A 20,043-nucleotide genomic window follows, 5' to 3' on the forward strand; every position below is an offset into this window, starting at 1 on the left:
AGGCCAATACAAGTCTTCTGCCTTGTCCCTTACGCACAGAGATTTCTCCAGTTTCTCTGAATCTTTTGATGATGTTATGCACTGTAGATGATGAGATTTGCAAAGCCTTTGCAATTTGACGTTGAGGAACATTGTTTTCCACAATCTTTTTACGCACTCTTTCACAGATTGGGGAGCCTATGCCCATCTTTACTTCTGAGAGACTCTGCCTCTCTAAGACATCCTTTTTATAGCTAATTATATTATAGACCTGATATCAATTAACTTAATTAGTTGCTATATGTTCTCCCAGCTAAATCTTTTCAAAATTTCTTGCTTTTTCAGCCATTTGTTGCCCCCGTGCCAACCTTTTTGAGACCTGTAGCAGGCATCAAATTTGAAATGAGCTCATTTAGTGGATAAAAGTGTAAAATTTCTCAGTTTAAACCTTTGTTATGTTATCTATGTTCTATTTTGAATAAAATATTGGCTCATGTGATTTGAAAGTCTTTTAGTTTTCACTTTACTCACATAGCTATGCAAAGATTTGATTTCAAAAACAGTATCATGGCTATTAAACTATTTCTTGGTATGATTTTAAATCTGTATTTGACCTCAGAATGATCTTAAAGTAAAAAGAGATGCTAAAGTCTGATTTTGTGGTGGCTGTGCTTTAAAATTAAATTTTTATAATCTTAATTCAAGTGATGAAGTGTTCTAAAAGTCTGACAGTAGTCAGTATTGAGTAGGCTACTACTGTAAGGTTAACCCTGCCTGTTTTTTTAATGTTTGAAAATCATTAACAGTTGAAAACATTTGTTAGAAATGTAGAAAAGTAATCCAAAAATAATCAGTTACATTACTTTAATATAGTAATTGAAAGTTACACTACTTGTTACATTTTAAAAAGAGTAACTTTTAATATGTAACCTATTACATTTCCAAAGTAACCTTCCCAACAATGTTCATTACTAATAACATTAAGTGAAATAAAATACAAACAATTTTAAAAACTATTTTTATTTACTTTAAATCGAAGCAAATGAACTAAAACTAAAGAAAAACTATAGACATATAAAAAAAGCGCACAAATTAATAAAAATGACAAAAACGCACAACTTAATTAAAATGACTAAAATTAAAATGAAAACAAAATATAAAAATAAAATCTAATTGAAAATATTAACAAAAACTATTATAGTATATAATTGATACTAAAATAACACTGATATATGTGTGTGGATTTAATGCTCAGAGAAGAATGTAAAAGCACTAAAATTACATATGCCAATGTGGTTCATACATGAGATAATTCAGACTCTGTTCATTCTATATACATTATTTATAATATCATGCATGAACTTGAATGCAGCTCAGGTTTTCTGATTAGTAGATTTTTTAGTCTTCAAATCTGGCATGCTGAACTAGTAATCTACAGAAATGAGTCATTCATAGTGTACAGTACCCATTTATCACAGAGACACTGAGGACAGCCAGAACAACTCAAAGCAAATGTAACAGTAATCTTTGGATTTTAGCATGCTTGAGTCCAATTTTTAAGATTGTGAAATGAGTTTTGTTAATTAAATGTACTGATAATGCCCTACTTTTATCGATTAAATCGTCAGTAACCAGTCACTTGGTATTTTTTAACTCATAAGTACTTTGTTAGTACTTAAAAAGGCTTGAACCAAAGGCATTTAACATATAAACAAACTAATAAGTCTGCCATGGAAGACTGTCAGTATAATTGCATTAATTAGTGTGATTATGTGTGCATGTTTGCACTCTTTCTAATGATCTTAACATGCAGTCCGCAGCCACATGAAGCAAGACAGAGCTCTTAAATATTTTTCTGCTTTCTTTTTAGGAGGAGCTGTAAATGTTTTTTAACGTTGCAGGAGAAAGTCCCAGGATTCCTTATATGTACACCGGAGTCTCTTGACCAGTTAACAATCTGAACATGACGGCTGGCATAGTTTTCATGTTAATCTGTTGAGAAAAAGGAAAGACACCTCATTTTAATAGCATTAATAAATTACGTAATAACAATAATTGAATGCAAAAATGCAAGAAAGGATGATGACTCTGCGCACTTAAAATAAAGGTCAGTTTTTTTGACTCACGGCAAAGGCAAGGGGCGTAAAGTACTAATTGTTCTTCATAACTGTACAGTACTTGCGTATTGTTTTGAGGAAGTTGTACTGTACTTGAGTTCAGTCGAAACTGAAAACTTGTACTCTGACTTAATTACATTGTCGTGGCAAAAATGAACGTGTATATAATTAGCTTCCATTTTTATTGGGTATTTTTAATTGGTTTCTTTTATTAATTTTACAAGAGTGTTGAAATGATACATTTGTCATAAATTTTCTTTTTTTTGGGCATGTCCCCCATCCACACATAATACATAATAATAATACATAGTACATGTATCAAAAGCCTGTTTCACACTTTTCCCCAGAAAAACTTGATATTTTTAGGTCATTTGGTATTTACACCTAAAGCAACTTCATTAGGTACACCTGTTCAACTGCTCGTCAACGCAAATATCTAATCAGCCAATCACATGGCAGCAACTCAATGAATTTAGGCATGTAAACATGGTCAAGACGATCTGCTGAAGTTCAAACTGTGCATCAAAATGGGGAAGAAAGGTGATTAAAGTGACTTTGAATGTGGCAGAATCAGTTAATAAAGCAGAACTCATTATGTCGGTGTGAAATAAACATTTCTGGAAATGTAGAAATTAAAGTTGAAGCTCCAATCTCCTCCCGAAGATCCAGAAAAAGTGCTTCACTGACTACTTCGCTCAGAGAAGCTGTCAATCATGATGTCAAAACCCGTGTTTTTATAGCATTAAAGGGTTAGTTCACCCAAAAATGAAAATTCTGTCATTAATTACTAACCCTCATGCCGTTCCACACCCGTAAGACCTTTGTTAATCTTTGGAACACAAATTAAGATATTTTTGTTGAAATCAGCAATGACATTTCCTCTCTCAAGATCCATTAATGTAATAAAAACATATTTAAATCTGTTCATGTGAGTACAGTGGTTCAATATTAATATTATAAAGCGACGAGAATATTTTTGGTGCGCCAAAATAACAAAATAACGACTTATAAAGTGATGGCCGATTTCAAAACACTGCTTCCTGAAGCTTCGGAGCGTTATGAATCAGCGTGTCAAATCAGCGGTTCGGAGCGCCAAAGTCACGTGATTTTAGCAGTTTGGCGGTTTGACACGTGATCCGAATCATGATTCGACACGCTGATTCATAACGCTCTGTGTACGTGTGGACTAGGACATAGTTTGTCTCACGTCCCTTTACATTACATGGGGGGCAATCGAGGTGCTTTGGCTTTACGACTTGTGTGGTCGAACCTTGAAGCAGATGGACTACAGCAGCAGAAGATCACATCGGTGCCACTCCTGTCAGCTAAGAACAAGAAACTGAGGCTACAGTTCGCATGGGTTCACCAAAACTGGACAATAGAAGACTGGAAAAACATTGCCTGGTCTGATGAGTCTTAATTTCTGCTGCGACATTCAGATGGAGGGTCAGAATTTGCGTAAAACAACATGAAAGCATGGATCCATCCTGCCTTGTATCAACAGTTCAGGTGGTTAGTGGTTTGTTGGATATTTTCTTGGCACACTTTGGGCCTCTTAGTATCAATTGAGCTTAGTTTAAACACCACAGCCGACCCGAGTACTGTTTCTGACCATGTCCATCCCTTTATGACCACAGTGTACCATCTTCTGATGGCTACTTCCAGCAGGATAACGCACCATGTCACAAAGCTCAAATCATCTCAAACTGATTTCTTGAGTTCAGTACACTGAAGCTGACTCCACAGTCACCAGATTTCAACCTAATGGAGCACCTTTGGGATGTGGTGGATTGGGAAATTCGCATCATGGATGTGCAGCCAACAAATCTGCAGCAACTGTGTGATGATATCATGAAAATATGGCCTGAGGACCGTTTCCACCTCCTTGTTGAATCTGCCACGAGGAATTCTGAAGGCAAAACACAATACTAGCAAGGTGTACCTAATAAAGTGCCCATTTAGTGTATGAGTGTGCTTACCAAATTTATTAGGCCACCACCGCCCTAAACTAACAATATTGGTGATTACCAAAATCATTTTTTATCTTTCTGTAATGGTTAATCCACACCAGTATGTGCAAGCTCTTTAGTCACAGTAGTGTTTGTAATGCTAAAATATAATTATTGTTGGGATTTCATGGATTTGAAGATAGATCGCACAAAAGTTTAATCAAAAGCAAGTCTTTGGGAACAACTAGAAACTATTTGGAAGTCAATAACAAAAGAGACTGTGGAAAACAATGCATAAAAACAATGACAGCAAGAACGCAAGCTGTTATCAAGGCCAAGGAGGCCATATAAAATAAAAATAAAATATATATTTTTTTTGGTTATTATGCGTGAATAAAGACTATTTAGTGGTTTCAGTTTGTTATTTTTTGACAGATTCCTAAAACATTGTGTTTTTATATATTGAAACAAATGAAATCTTAATATTCAAGCACAATTAAATGTGGAAACCGTTTACCTCATCCAAAAAGGTTTATGGCCAATACATTTTTCGGCCTTTAATGGGCTAGTATTTTAATATGCTAATATTTTTGGCACAGTATCGCTGTACTTTTACACCCCTGCCAGAGGCTAGACTATTACTAATGTTCCACCAAAACATACGTATATAAAACCGTACCTCTCCTACAGATACTGAAAGGGCGTGGACGATTTTCTCATGCGCCATAGCCACCACACTCTGTCCGTTTATCTCAATTATTCTGTGGCCGACACGCACCCCTCCCCTCTCGGCAATACCTCCACGCATCAGACTACAGATCTGTAAGTGTAAAATTGCAAAGAAGTCATGATACAACAAAAAAATCCCCTAACTATACAAATACACAGCAGCTGGTTAGATAAGATAAGTAATTGGTAATGCATTAGAGATGTTTGTTAAAGCTGACGTGTGTCATTTTTTCATGGCACAAAGCAGCTCTAATCTTACTGAGCTTTTGTAGTGTCTTTCTTGATCCGTGACACTTACTATTCCGTTCTGAACGCTGAAACCGAGTTGGTATTGCAGGTCTGGTCTCTTTATGAGGACAGTAGTAACAGGTGGGCAACTCACTACACTCAGTTTCACCTGAACGTGATTCTTCAGGCCCTGAAACACAAGAATATGTAATACTGCAATCTAACGACACACAAGTGTTGAATACGTGCACAAGAATGTCAAAACCTTGATGATGCCCTGACAGGTGGCGAGAGGCAGGCCCACCAGACTGGTGTGGTTGACGGCCATGATCTGATCGCCCACGTTGAGTTTGCCGGAGCGGGCGGCAGGGCCATTGTTCAGCATGCAGGCCAAGATGACAGTGGGCAGGATGGAGCCCCAGCCCGACTCCACGATCACCACACCCAGTATCTCCCCCTTCTGCTTCTCTAGATGAAGCTAATTACAAAAAAATAGAGCAAAAATAAATTATTGACTAAAAATAAAGAAAGACGGAAAAGACTGTAAACGGAGGCAAAGAATATTCCATTCATAAAACGAATATAGGGTGGCAGATGCTATTATAAGTATGATTTAACACAATAATGAGCCCAAAGATCCTGTGATCATGTTTTGAACATTTTATTTGTGATTTTTTTTTGCATTTACTCTTGCATATACACCAATATATTGGCCTGGCTAATTAATTGGTCAGTATTTAGCAATTATGTGGTTATTAATCAGCTGAAAACCAGGCTCAATTTTCAGCACATTTCAGTTTTGTAATATTTCAATGAATTTTTGAGAGCTTTTTGTAGTAAATATTGTGAAAATAAAATAAACAATAAAAATAAATGTGTGATTAATTAGAAAATAATATAAAAATGAATAAAATTAATAGAAATGAATAAAAAATGTAATATATTAATATTATATATTATAATATATAATAAAAATATTATATTTATTACATATTTTACTATATAATTAATATAATTATATATTTATGATTATAATTAATATATATTAAAACATACATACACACACACACACACACACACATATTTATATATATATATAAATACACACAAATTATATAAATATAATAGTTACAGTTTGTGTATATACATTTATTTATGTTTTTATCATCATAGCTCTAGCTTTTAGAGCATTTTTGAATTTTTGAGAGCATTTTGTAGTAAATATTGTGAAAATAAAACATATACTAAAAATAAATGTGTGATTAATTAGAAAATAATATAAAAATGAATAAAATGAGTAGAAATTAATAAAAAATGTAATATATTAATATTATATATTATAATATATAATAAAATATTAGATTTATTAAATATTTTAATATATATTTATCATTTATAAATATATAATTAATATAATTATATATTTATGATTATTAATATATATTAACACATATACATACAAACACATACACACACACACACACACATATATAAATACACACACAATTATATAAATATAATAGTTACAGTTTATGTATATATACATTTATTTATGTTTTTATTGTCATAGCTCTAGCTTTTAGAGCATTTTAGTTTTGTAATATTTGAATTTTTGAGAGCATTTTGTAGTAAATATTGTGAAAATAAAATAAATACTAAAATAAATGTTTGATTAATTACAAAGTAATATAAAATTAATAAATAATGATAATAAAATGTAATATATTAATATTAAAAAATATATCAAAATATTAAATACATATAATTTATAAAGTTATATAATTATTATATTTAATATAAATATATATTTGTAGAATTATAATTAATATATATTAACATATAATTGTGTGTGTATATGTCTATATATTATATATATATATATATATATATAGTAGTCAGCATTTGAAGTGGATACAAAAAAGTTAATCAAAGTTGTTCTAAGAGGAAGGTTTTAGGACAACTTTGATGAAAGGTTTTGATCCACTTCAAATGTTGACTACTATTTATATACACACACACACACACACACAATTATATAAATATAATAGATACAGTTCATGTGTATATACAAAATAATTTAAGTTTTTATTGTCACAGCTATAAAATTGTTAAATATATTGGATTTGTGATAATAAATATATACTGACCCCTGACCCAAACTGGTTGACCACTAGACTAAAGTGAATAAAAAGTGATAGAAAAACATTATGAAAGACTGGGAGAAGGGGATCTGGAAAAGACTCGCAGGAGCATCCCAACTCGTTTGCACAAAAGCAGCTACAATTCCAAGCTGCTATGATGAAGTTTCTAGTGCTTTAATTACCTCTTTAAGGTTTTCAGAATTGGAGAAATGGATGAGGTCGTCATTATACATCTCCTGTGTGTTCAGTATGTCACTGTATTCTTTCTGGCTGAGGTCCTTGGGATTGATCCCATTGGCTTGGAGGAACTCCTGGTAGGCCATGCTGAACGCCTGACCAATGGACTGTGCGATGAGCTGGGCCTGTGGGAGGAGGTGGAGAGAGGGGAGGTGAACCACTCAGAGAGGAGGATACTTGACGTGACGACATCTCAGAGTGAGAGAGTGCTTGACTCAAATCGAGAGGGCGGAAAAAAGTAAAGACAATTACATGAGCAGATACTCCATACAGCTTACTGTCAAAATAGTGAAGAATCAACTGACTAGAGGTTACAGAAGCTATGAGCTGCAAACCCACGAGGATCTTTGCCTGCAAAATTCCACAGACTACCTGTCATTCATACAGTTACAGGCATGCCCTGCCTCTTCCGTGTTTGCTTAGTAACTATTTAGGCTAATTTGATCATGATTTCAGCTACCAAAAATAGTGTTTGTTAATAAATATTAATGTTAAATATTTCTTATTGAATATGACATATTATATATTTGCTTAGTCATTATTTAGGCTAATTTGATAACGCTTCCAAAGCTACCAAAAATAGTGTTTATTACATGTTACATGTTTCTTATTTAATATTATACAATATATATTTTGATTAGTAATTATTTAATCTGTCAAAGCTGCCAATAAGAGTTTATTTATTAAATATGAATGTTAACTAGTATTGCTTATTGAATATTAACTATTATATATTTGTTTAATAATTATTTTGGCTAATTTGATAATGATTTCAGCTACTAATAAGATTGTTTTTTTAATTAAATATTCATATAAAAAATGTCTTGTTGAATATGAAATATGATATTTAATAATTATTTTATTTTTAGCTATCAATAAGAGTTTTTAATCAAATATTAATATTAACTTTTGCTCACTGAATATGAAATATGATACGCTTGTTTAGTAATTATTTAGGCTTTCAGCTTCAAATAAGTGTTTTAATTACATATTGCTTATTGAATACCAAATATTATGGGTTGTTTAGAAATTATTTTGTCTAATTTGTAAAGCCTTCAGTTACCAATAAGAGTGTTTGTCTATTAATTACTAAATGTTAAATATTGCTTATTGAATATTATATATTGCATGTTTGTTTATTAATTGCTAAATTTTAAATATTGCTTATGGAATATTAAATATATTGCATGTTTGTTTATTAATTGCTAAATGTTAAATATTGCTTATTGAATAGTTTATTAATTGCTAAATTTTAAGTATTGCTTATTGAATATTATATATTGCATGTTTTTTTATTAATTGCTAAATTTTAAATATTTCTTATGGAATATTATATATTGCAAGTTTGTTCATTAATTGCTAAATTTTAAATATTGCTTATGGAATATTATATATTGCATGTTTGTTTATTAATTGCTAAATTTAAAATATTGCTTATGGAATATTAAATATATTGCATGTTTGTTTATTAATTGCTAAATTTTAAGTATTACTTATTGAATATTATATATTGCATGTTTTTTTATTAATTGCTAAATTTTAAGTATTGCTTATTGAATATTATATATTGCATGTTTTTTTATTAATTGCTAAATTTTAAGTATTGCTTATTGAATATTATATATTGCATGTTTTTTTATTAATTGCTAAATTTTAAGTATTGCTTATTGAATATTATATATTGCATGTTTTTTTTATTAATTGCTAAATTTTAAGTATTGCTTATTGAATATTATATATTGCATGTTTTTTTATTAATTGCTAAATTTTAAATATTGCTTATTGAATATTATATATTGCATGTTTGTTTATTAATTACTAAATGTTAAATATTGCTTATTGAATATTATATATTGCATGTTTGTTTATTAAATGTCTAGGCTAATCTGAGCTCAGTCATTTAAATCCATAATCTTACATTTAAATCTATAAATTCTACAGAATCCTGAAGATTTTTTCCCTATAAAATCAGTGCATGAACGCGCAAAATATTCCATCTGGGTTTTTACTAATAATATGTGTATATAATATGACAATATACAGACAGATAAGTACATAGTAGCCAGTTATTAGCGGGTACCATGATTCAACACTGATATGAGGACAGATTTATTATGCAGTTTTTGATTGATAGATTAAAGCTTAAGTGTGTAAGTAACAAACTTATTTGTAAAATTTGTATATTTGTAGACACACTTCAGCTTTAATCTTTAATCATAGTAAATTCATTATTCACGTCATTCATAATTTTCAGAAAAGATCAGTCTCACATCCTCTGACTCAAAGACGTAGCATATCATGCGGTACTGCTTCCGACTTTCTGTGTTGAGGTCTGATTCTGTGCAGTCGAGCGAGGAGGAGTTAGACAGACGCCGACGGGCCATCAGAACCACCACGTTACCGATGTCTGCGATGTAAGAGATGGTGCGGAGGGCGTTGTCCATCATCGTCTCCTGTGAACAAGGATCAGGTGTCAGCCAATGAAAAGTCTGTAAGCATTAATCCTGCACCTTGTTCTTTAATGTTAACATTTTAAAAGGGCAATTTGCCTTTTTATGAGATAGTGAAGTGGAAAGAAGGAAGTATTAAGATAGAAAGGGAAAAATGGGATTGGGAATTGACATAGGCCAGATTCAAACCTGCATTACCATTAGAACACCATACAATACTGTCTATATATTCATACAATAGTCGATATATTGATACAATTACCAGGTTTATATGAAATGTACCAACCTGTGTGTCAGCATTGAGCACCTTGATGGCCTTGGTTGAGATGAACAAGTCAATCTCAGTCAAGCTCTGAGATTCACCCTCTACAGACTACAGAACAGTTACAGAAAGGTTACAGTGTCATCTAGTGGACTGAGAGAGAACTTCTGACAACATCCTCTATTTTTAATGGATATTAAACATTTTCTGTGGAGCCTCTTATAAAATACCTTAACACAGTCCACAGCTTCCTGCGCTTGCTTCATGCGCACACTTTTAGACGGGTTTTTTTCGGACAGCAGCTGGGTAGAGCCGAGGTAGTTTGCAGCAAAGATGATTCCATTGATGAGATCTTCTGGCTCACATGGACCAGGGACTGGAAAACAAATGCAAAGACCAGGATAAACAACTACATTAATAAAGCTCTAATATCAATAAAACACCAATGATCAACAAATGTGCGTATTTCAGATTTCAAAAGGTTTGTGACGCAATATTCAATTGTATTTCAAATAAAACAGAACTTACTATCCACAAAGCTTGGAAAAGAGGGATTTCTCTGGGTCTGCTGAAAAGCAAAACAATAATTAAGGTACAGATCCCTTTTCAGGTTACAGCTTGCCCCATAGATGTATTCTGAGGGACAGTACCGACTCTGAGATTACTATTCAACATATAAATAGGTAACTTGCCGGTCTCTTTTGTCCAGATGGAGGCTCTGTACTACTGTCCTCTGGACTAATCTGAGAAACCTGTTGAAACATTGAAAGAGAAAATAATCATATTTTGATATATTTATAATTGACATGATAATGAGACATGATTACTGATGAAAACATAGGGCTGAAGCCATAATATAAGTGGATGGTAGTGCTATTGTAATAAAAAACCTCTAACCAATAGCCAGTCAGTTGTAGCAGCCCAACAGCTGATTAAACGGTTTAGATTATTTGTGGGTATACATGGAAGTTTATACATTTTGAGAAGTATATATATATGATCAGGGGCAAAACAACTCAATTTTTAGGAAATACAACACAAAATTTCTGCCCCTGTATATACATATTAGCTAAATTAGCACAATTAGCATTAGCATAATTAGCTTAAATTTTTGGAACCAAATGGCTAAAGGTTTGCATAAAAAAGGAATGTTTTGTTTTGTTTCCCAACAGCAACCTTTTTCCAGTTTTTACTCTATCAGTGTTCGGAGGCTTAACCCTAACAATCGAATAGTCTATTGTTTAGAGCAAATCTTCAAATCTGACAGGCCACCTGCCCAGAGTGTTTCCCTCGCCTGCAGCCCGAGACGCATCCCTGCAACCTAACAGGACAAGAGGTTTGGAGAATGGATGGATGGAAATCTTCAAATCTCTTTGGAAACATTTGATGCTTGTCTAGAAGGAGGTGGACCACTGGTAGAAGTTTGGTGCAATGTAATTAAGGGCATTTTCACACCTATGGATTGTTTGTTTTGTTCTGAAACAGGACTAAATTTGTTACAATGTTGTATTTTCTTCTTGGTTCGGTTCGCTTTCACATGGCAACATTTCAAAGTGTACCAAAATGTGTTAATGTAAGTCACATGCGAGTACCACTGTCCTCTTATTGGTCAGAGTTTTCTCAGCGTCATCCATCAAAATGATTGACAAGTTCGCTCCATGAGCTTATTGTGGCTTTATTTGTAACTGTCGAGACACACGCAAACACTACACAAATGTAGCCGTCATTCCCGCTGTTAAATTATATACTACATTCGTATTAATGCTGCGGCAAATTCAAACGCGCTCTCTCTGGATCTCCCAGTGCTGTCTAGTAGGCTGTGTCGAGACCATATATGAATGTTATAATGCAGCTAGAACCGGAATCTAGGCTTTGTCGGGACAGCATTCTTGCATGGAGAAGCGCAATTACACAACATTTAAGATGAATAGTCGCTCTTTGGTTTCAACTACGGTAACTCATTTTCCTCACTCACAGAATCAGACACTACTGCTTTTTATATAACACATTTCCCGTTGTGAATTATGTTTTGGTTTGTTGGTCCGTTGGGTCGGATTGCTTTCACAATCTTAAACGAACCACTCCAGAGCTCATTTGAAAGTATACCGAGATGCACCCGAGTGCGATTGCTGCATTCACATCTGCCTAAACAAACCGCACCAAAGGGGACAATGAACTCTAGTGCGATTCAGCCGAACTAAATGAGGCAGGTGTGAAAGCACCCTAAGGGTGTATTCACACCTGTCTTCTTTGGTTCGATTGAATCAAACTCAAGTTTGTTTCCCCCCTTGGTGTGGATCTTTTGGGCAAGTGTGAATACAGCATTCGCACTCTGGTGCGGGCCAAACAACTGTACCGAGACTCAGTTGAAGAGGTGGTCTCGGTCCGGTTCAAAAGAAACTCTGGTATGGTTGAATTTCTGTCCAATGAATGGATGACCGTAGCACACGTGTGGTTTTGTTTACGAATTTTGGTTCACTTGCAAAAAGGGAAGTGTGAAAGTGAACCACAAAAAAAAAAAAAAAAAAATCAATGTATATGTATATCAATGTATGTATTTGGTCCGGACCAAAGCAAGTGAACTAGCGGACTTTCCTGGTGTGAATACACCCTAAGAGTCTCCAAATAAGATAAGAACAGGCTGTCTGATCAAAGCTACCATCCACATTTTTTGGCATTTAGGAATGGGTCAATCTGGAATAAATGTTACTACAATAACAAGGATCCACTCAAATGGATCCAAACGTTGCAGTTCCTCTGCAAAGAGGAAGAAAAGACTTCTTGACAGTTAGCAAAGGATTCACAGTTACCTGTTCCTGACTAGGCCTTGTCTTCTCCATTTCAACAGGTTTGGCCAAGTCTTTATGCAGCCATTTGTTTGGGGACTGTACAGGTGTATTAACATGGGCTCTGGATTCACTGTTTCTCCTGCCTGATAATGTTGAAGAGGCCCTGGAACTGTCAGGAACCCCTTTCCCATTATTTGTTTGATCAGGTGCACCTTTGTTCCTTCCTGAGTTGTTTAGGGCAATTTTAAGTTTGGTCTTAACTCCGATTGCAATCTGGTCTTCCTCAACATCCCCATTGCCCCTTGTCTCTTTTCCACCCTTTGGCTTGTGATTACAAATGGGACGGTCATGTCCTCTGTTTTTGCTGTCTCCAGGACTTTTACTTTGCTCGTGTGAATGTTTCCCATCTCCGTCCCTGTCGTCCTCTATAGGGTATTTTAGCAAATGCCTTTTTTTCCAAGCACCTCTGTCCTCTGGATCTGCAAATTTTGCTTTATTGTTGACCCCGCTACTGTCCTGGTAAGCAATGTCTCTGTTGTGTGCTCTTTCCGAATGATGTCCTCTAAATCTGAAACTTTGTCTAGAGTCTCCTCTACACTCTCTGACCACTGGACATCACAATCTTTTGGACAGTCACTAGCACACTCTTCCTGAACGCTTTCCATTCGATTTCTAGGAGCACAGCTTGACCCTGGAGGGATATCCCTTGGTTGTTTGGGGGTTTCCTGGTTCCTTCTGTAGTTACTAACTGAATCACTTTCTTGCCCCACTTTATCCTGACTGGAATCTTGGGGATGATTTCTGCTGTCTCTGGAAAAGACTTCAGAACGATCGCCTTTATGTGGGATCTCATTGTTGTTCAACTCTACTTCTTTCCCTTCATAGTGAAAAAAACCATCATTGTCTTCTTCTTCGCTGTCCTCTTCCCCTTCTTCCTCAGTCTCTTCTTCATCCTCCTCATCCTCAGCCATGGGGGCTTGTACGAAGGTTGTCTCTGTGATAGGCTCTGGGCGTTTGTAGACCATCGTTGGTGCATCTTGCTGCGGTACCTTGTAAAAGCCTTCAGAGTGTTCCCAAGCCTTTTCTGGTTTACAGCTATCCCGGACTTTCCGAGATGTGCCGGGACACTCAGCACCATCTGCACCTTCATGGCAGTCCATTCCTTCCATGTAGCTTTCATCCTCGGGACAACAGTGGACATAGTAGGTCATCCTATCCGCTTCAGTTTGCAGTTCCTCATCTTCCTCATAATCATGCTCCTCCTCGTCTTCCCCGGATGCTACATTATCATACTCGGACAGCGAGTCTTCTTCCATGCTATCCGGCTGAAGGGGACTTTCGCCTCGGATGGAGTCGTCCCCAGACCCATCACTCAGACAGGACCTAGCTGGCGTAGGTGAGGGTGGTTGAACGTCCAGCTTGTTATTCCGAAGTTCCTCAGGAACTGGATCAACTCCATCTCCATAGAGCTTTTCTCTTCCCTCAGGTGCAGTGCTAGAGGCTGAAGGGTTGAGCTCTGAAACAATGGCTCTGGTCCCTGGTCTTCTCCAAAGAGCCATGACTGGCTTCATCAGGTATACAGAAGTGGGATTCTGTCAGCCCTGAAACAAGAAGTGCCAAAAGTGAGTAAAAATTGGCTTTGATTAGTAAATAAAACAGGGTAACTTGACAGTAGTTGGTGACTGTGTAAGAAACGGAGGCATAATACAGAACATTATGTCAAACTGACGTAGTCACTTATGTCATACAGTAGATCAATTCAAATCAGAGACATCTACAAAGAAAACATCTTCTAACTACTTTTACCTACCTTTATAACTTACCTACAATCCTTTTCAAGTTATTTTCCCTCTAGATATCCATGGAGCAACAAATATGTGGAACATTCCTCATATTAAACCACTAAAATGAATTTAAGATCAAAATCACAATGTGTCTTCATCACAGTGGAAGTGGAAGACTAGGGGGACAAAAAAGGTCCACTGTCCACTGTCAATAGTACAGCACTATATATAGCACAGCTCAAACAGAAGCCACTTTCAAACCAAGCAGCTTTCTGTTGGTCAATGCGGTGAATCCATGTGACCAACTTGAACTTGAAATCTGCTTGGGGGATCTTTCACCATGAAATTACTGATTGTGTGGATTCCTATGGAAATGACTGGATTTCAACCGTAAATGTGACCACACCTTTATGCAGGAAAAAAACAGCCACATAAACATAAAAAGGATTGGGGGGGGGGCTGAGTAGTGATGGGTCGATCATGAACGATTCGTTTATTTTGAACGAATCTTTAATGTGACTAGGGAACAACGAGTTCCTCAACGAGTTGTCTCAGAGTGAATTGTTTGTTTGTGTTGACTGTGCATGAGCAACATCCTATAGGTTTGGGTTTGGGTCCGAGTCGTTCGTTCATCCCGTGACATCCCCATAGAGGCTATGCAGTCTATACGGGAAAGAGAAATGATTAGTTCACCTCGACAAAAGTATGAGCTATACCGACTGCATAGCTTCAGCCTAAGAGGCTGTCACGTGATGAACGAATAACTCGAACCCGAAGACTCGAGAGGTGAACTAATCAATTCTGTATCCAGTACCAACTGCATAGCTGCAGCCTATGGGGCTGTCACGTGATGAACGAATGACTTGGCTCAACATCGTGATGTCTGTCAGCCATCGGTGATGGACGATGGCATCATCTATCGGCCCAATCCTATATGTAATGAAATAAAGTGTGCTAATATCCAGCAAGTACTGGAAAAAAATGTCACTCAGGCATCATGTGCAGTAATTTTCATCTACACCTTGACTTTGTAATCCCTGAGCAGTATCAAAACCTCTGAGGAAAACAACCTCATCCAAATCAAGCACAGTACACCGCAGCATCAGGGAGACAGATCTGCACAATTCAGCAGGTGTATCAGCAGGAAACATGCTGATATTTTCCTGCACTACAGGGATTTCTCCCTTGATGAGAGGCATCAGATTCCCAGTGGAAATACAGCCTCGTTCTTTTGATTATGTGACTCGCTTAATTTGTCCCCTTATACAACACAAGCTTGCTTCAACACAGATGGACAGATTTTTTTTTTTAGTTTGAAATCTTCATAATTGTTTTTTTTTAGGATACTGAAAATCAGGAAACGTGGGATCTATATTCAACACTTATCTGCAGATACGGAGCAACTGAACAAAGTTTGAAAACAGCCTTTTAAGCATGGCTTAAGTGTCCAAATACTTTTGTAGGCCATTGTATTGCTAATTATTTAAGAATGGAAATTCAGGGATGGCAGTAGAATGTTAAGATTTGCTAAGTTTGCTAATCTATCTGCATTTAATGTGGTTTGTGTAAATTTGCAAAGTAAATTGATTCTTATTTCTCATGAATTAGGCAATTTCAGACAAACTGTGGAAATTGGCCCACATCTTAAAAGAGAAAACAGCAAGCCTAAGCTGAAAATGTGGTCTTGTTTGAAGCTTGTAATCGAACACATTAGTATCGCTATTAGATCAGCAAGCAACTTCTAACCGGCCAATATACCTGTCTTTCTTAATGTTCCTTTATGTTCAGCAACTGACAATGAATTTGCAGAGATTTTTTTTTTCCCATTTGGTCTAAATTGTAGATCTTTCTTATTCAACAATGCATAAATGTGCCTTCATTCACTTTTCTGTTAAGTTCATTTAATAAAATAGGTTTAAAATAAACACCATTTTGAGTATTTGAATGCACTAAAAGTTAGATTGAAAAAGATTATCTTATGTTCCTGAACATCACTTGAACTAACAACAGCGTTCCCACTCCTTTTGCCAAATAAATTTCCATAGCATTTCCAGGGTTCACACACATTATGAACAATGAATTTAATTGATTTTTCCATGACTTTTCAGATCATTCTTAATTATGACATTTTTTTTTAAAAGTTCATTTTATAGAGACTGTACTCAGAAAGAGCCATTTCAATAAAATATTTAAATATTTTAAAGCAGAAAATCCCCCCCAAAAAATATATATATATATATTCACTTTCCATAACTTCATAAAATGCCAATATTTCCAAGTTTTTTTTCATTCATTCATTCATTCATAAATAATTTAGATTGCACTAAAATTGAAAAATTTCTAACTGTATTGAATATAAAAATATTGAGCTTAACATAACTTGAAAATGTATAAACACCATAGTGATTTCCATGACTTTCTAATATTTTTGTTCAAATTTCCAGGGCTTTTCCAGTCCTAGAAACAATACATTTAAAATTCCCTTACTATACATATCCATATTTTCCATATTTTTACCTTATGAACAATGTATATATAACTGTAAAAACAGACAAACAACAACAACAACAACAATACAAGGATGTGTTCATATCTGACAAACTAAATGGGCTGGTAAAGGACAATTACACAAATGCACAATCTGTCAAACATGGACTGAAATGGAAAGGTGCAAGTGCAACCCCTAGACATGCAGGGAGTTGCGGTCTCATCTAAATGTAAATTCTTTTGTCTGGACATTTCCTAACTGTAAACAACAACAACAACAAAAACATCTTAAACCAGCCTAAGCTAGTAAAAGAGCGTAGCTTTGTTGGCCTTAGCTGGTTTAAACTGGTCTCCCGAATTGACCAAGCTGGTGTTCGGCTGGATTAGCTGGACCAGGTTAAAAAGTGCCCCAAACCTCTCTAAACACCACAATAAATGCGGTTTATGCTGGTTTAAGCTGTTTTTTCAGCATTGTTGTATGGTCAGACAACACCTTAGGCTTACCCAAATGCATTTGTACATATATAACAGCTTCGCAAAACATTCGTTCAATTCGGAATTTTAAATATTTTGAAAAGTTTCTAAATGAACCTCCTTCAGCACCAAAATAAGCCTCATATCCAGCGGTTCTGACGTCACGATCCATTCTTCCAGTGATCGCGAGGCTGAATTACTGCATCCATCGTCCATCGACCCGGACTCTTCATAGCCCAAATGAATCACAAACACAGCCCATAATCCGTAAATCATGGCCAAAATGCTCTTGTTTCTGCACATAACATCATAAAGAACATTTCCCCGCCTCATATCCCGAGAATATGAAGATACGGCGCCGTTTCAGCGTCATTACTGAGATGCCACATGCATGTGCACGCGCTTAAAACCTGCACTCACTCAACGACACAATACACGTGGTGATGAGCATTAGCACGTTGTGTATTTTGTCTTTTTAGTGCAGGTATTATAAAACTGACTAAAATCGAAGCGTGTAATATATGTAACGACCGACGATAAGCTTTTAAAATGAAGAAGTGCTTACCGAAGCCAGTTTGGCGTTGCTCGACCAAATGAATATTTGTCGTTGTATTGCTCAGACACTTACAGACCAAATGTTAGGACATGTCTTTCATGAACCACAGATGCTGAGGAACGTGGATGTAGCTTATACACACACCCGTCCCTCAGCATCCCGGGACAGTGAAGCGCTTTATGACTTTTTTTAAAGAGACAGTCAAATATCACAGCAGTGAGTAGGCTACTAGCAAATAAATTCTTTAGATTTTTTTTTTTTCCAACTTAAAATCATTTACTTCTGCGTGACAAGAAACCCCTTCCCTGTCTTAAGTCAACAAACTTAAAATATAATACACATAGTCTTGTCTTTATCAATAAAATGTCAAGGAAAAGCTGCACAACTGTATGTACAGCATACTACATCAGAATACAATGCATACTGCATATTTTATAAGGTGTTACAGTATGCAATAATAAACATAGTAGTAATCAGGGCTGTGTCCGAAATTGCCCTCATACCCCATATATTTGTTCACTATTTCAGAGGACAGCCATTTGTGGTGGTGTCCGAAACCATAGTGGACATTATTGAATACACTCATTCAATCCCTTAATGCACCACAATACAACTGATGTACACTCTTCGGCTACTTGCTAAAGAATACCCTGCACTAGAAGTGTCGTGCCAAATTAATTCCAGTGTCTTGGCAGAAGATGGTGTCCGCAGCACTTCTGGCGCACTCAGTGTCTGAATTCGCTCACTTGTTTTCATTCACTCATTTTGTGTACTTTATTAGTGGAGTAATAAAGGGAATAGTGAATGAGGGTGTAGGGCACGATTTTAGATGCAGTTGTAGTATGTTGTCACATGACCGCTCTGTTTCCATTTGAAAACAGGTTTGATTCCCCAGCAAGTCTTGTAAAGTTTTGGAGATATTCCTAATGTAGGCTACATACAGTGGAACTTATTCAAGGTAAACACTATATTAAATTTTTCTCTGAGAGATAGACGTAGAGTCCGAAGAGCAGAACAATTTTCTGGAAATAGTTCATATACAGTATATAGATCATCAAAGAATCCAGATGTGTTAAGGACTGTAAAATCATGACAATTTTCTTTGCATACAAAAACTATTAAAGACCCCATGAAATCAGTTGACAAGCAGTTGTCTTATTGGAACAGGAAGGTTGAGTGGGACAAACAGAAAGGATTGACAATTGACTTCAGCTACATCACAGCCATGAACCATTCACCATTATTTACAGTTCCCTACTTTAGTTCACTAATACAGTCGACATCCCTCTGGCGAGAGGCAGGAATTCATTCGACATGGCCCTCACAGTGCAGGGCATTCTGTAGCTGCTAGCCGTTGAGTGTAGATTGGTTTTACACTTGTTATTGCAGTGCATTATGGGATTGACTGAGTGCTCTCGATTATGTCCCCTATGGTTTCAGACACCACTACAAATGGCTGTTCCCTCAAACAGTGCGCAATTTAGGGGTATAGACCAGGGGTGGCTAACCCTGGTCCTGGAGAGCCACAGTCCTGCAGAGTTCAGCTCCAACCCTAATCAAACACACCTGAACAAGCTAATCAATGTTTGAAAGGTTGCTAGCAAGCTATAGGCTGGAGAGTTTTATCAGGGTTGGAGCTAAACTCTGCAGGACTGAGGCTCTCCAGGACTTAGCCACCCCTGGTATAGATCTTATTCACAGCAGCGGCATCTTTGATTTTTAACGAGAATGAAAGTCGTGTTTTACCATTCCAATGCGCTACTTTTCCATTGTTTTTCTATGTAAAAGCACGCTAGAAGGACATGTATGACCGTTGCGCTCGCGTCTTGCGTCTTTTAAAGTGTCTCGCGCATGACACGGT

General features: G+C 35.9%; 1 protein-coding gene across 1 annotated transcript; it reads right to left on the bottom strand.

Annotated features, from left to right (window-relative positions):
- Positions 1-826: 826 nt before the first annotated feature.
- Positions 827-18,053, bottom strand: apba2a (amyloid beta (A4) precursor protein-binding, family A, member 2a). Its single transcript, XM_051884896.1, is given in 13 exon segments — positions 827-1,971; positions 4,725-4,865; positions 5,073-5,192; positions 5,268-5,480; positions 7,326-7,505; positions 9,651-9,833; positions 10,117-10,203; positions 10,323-10,468; positions 10,621-10,660; positions 10,785-10,844; positions 12,903-13,495; positions 13,498-14,482; positions 17,657-18,053. Coding segments are annotated over 12 exon segments (2,790 nt in total). The 5' UTR covers positions 14,453-14,482; positions 17,657-18,053; the 3' UTR covers positions 827-1,899.
- Positions 18,054-20,043: the final 1,990 nt, after the last annotated feature.

This window comes from Ctenopharyngodon idella, chromosome 24, assembly GCF_019924925.1.
Source record: "Ctenopharyngodon idella isolate HZGC_01 chromosome 24, HZGC01, whole genome shotgun sequence".
Lineage (NCBI taxonomy): Eukaryota > Metazoa > Chordata > Actinopteri > Cypriniformes > Xenocyprididae > Ctenopharyngodon > Ctenopharyngodon idella.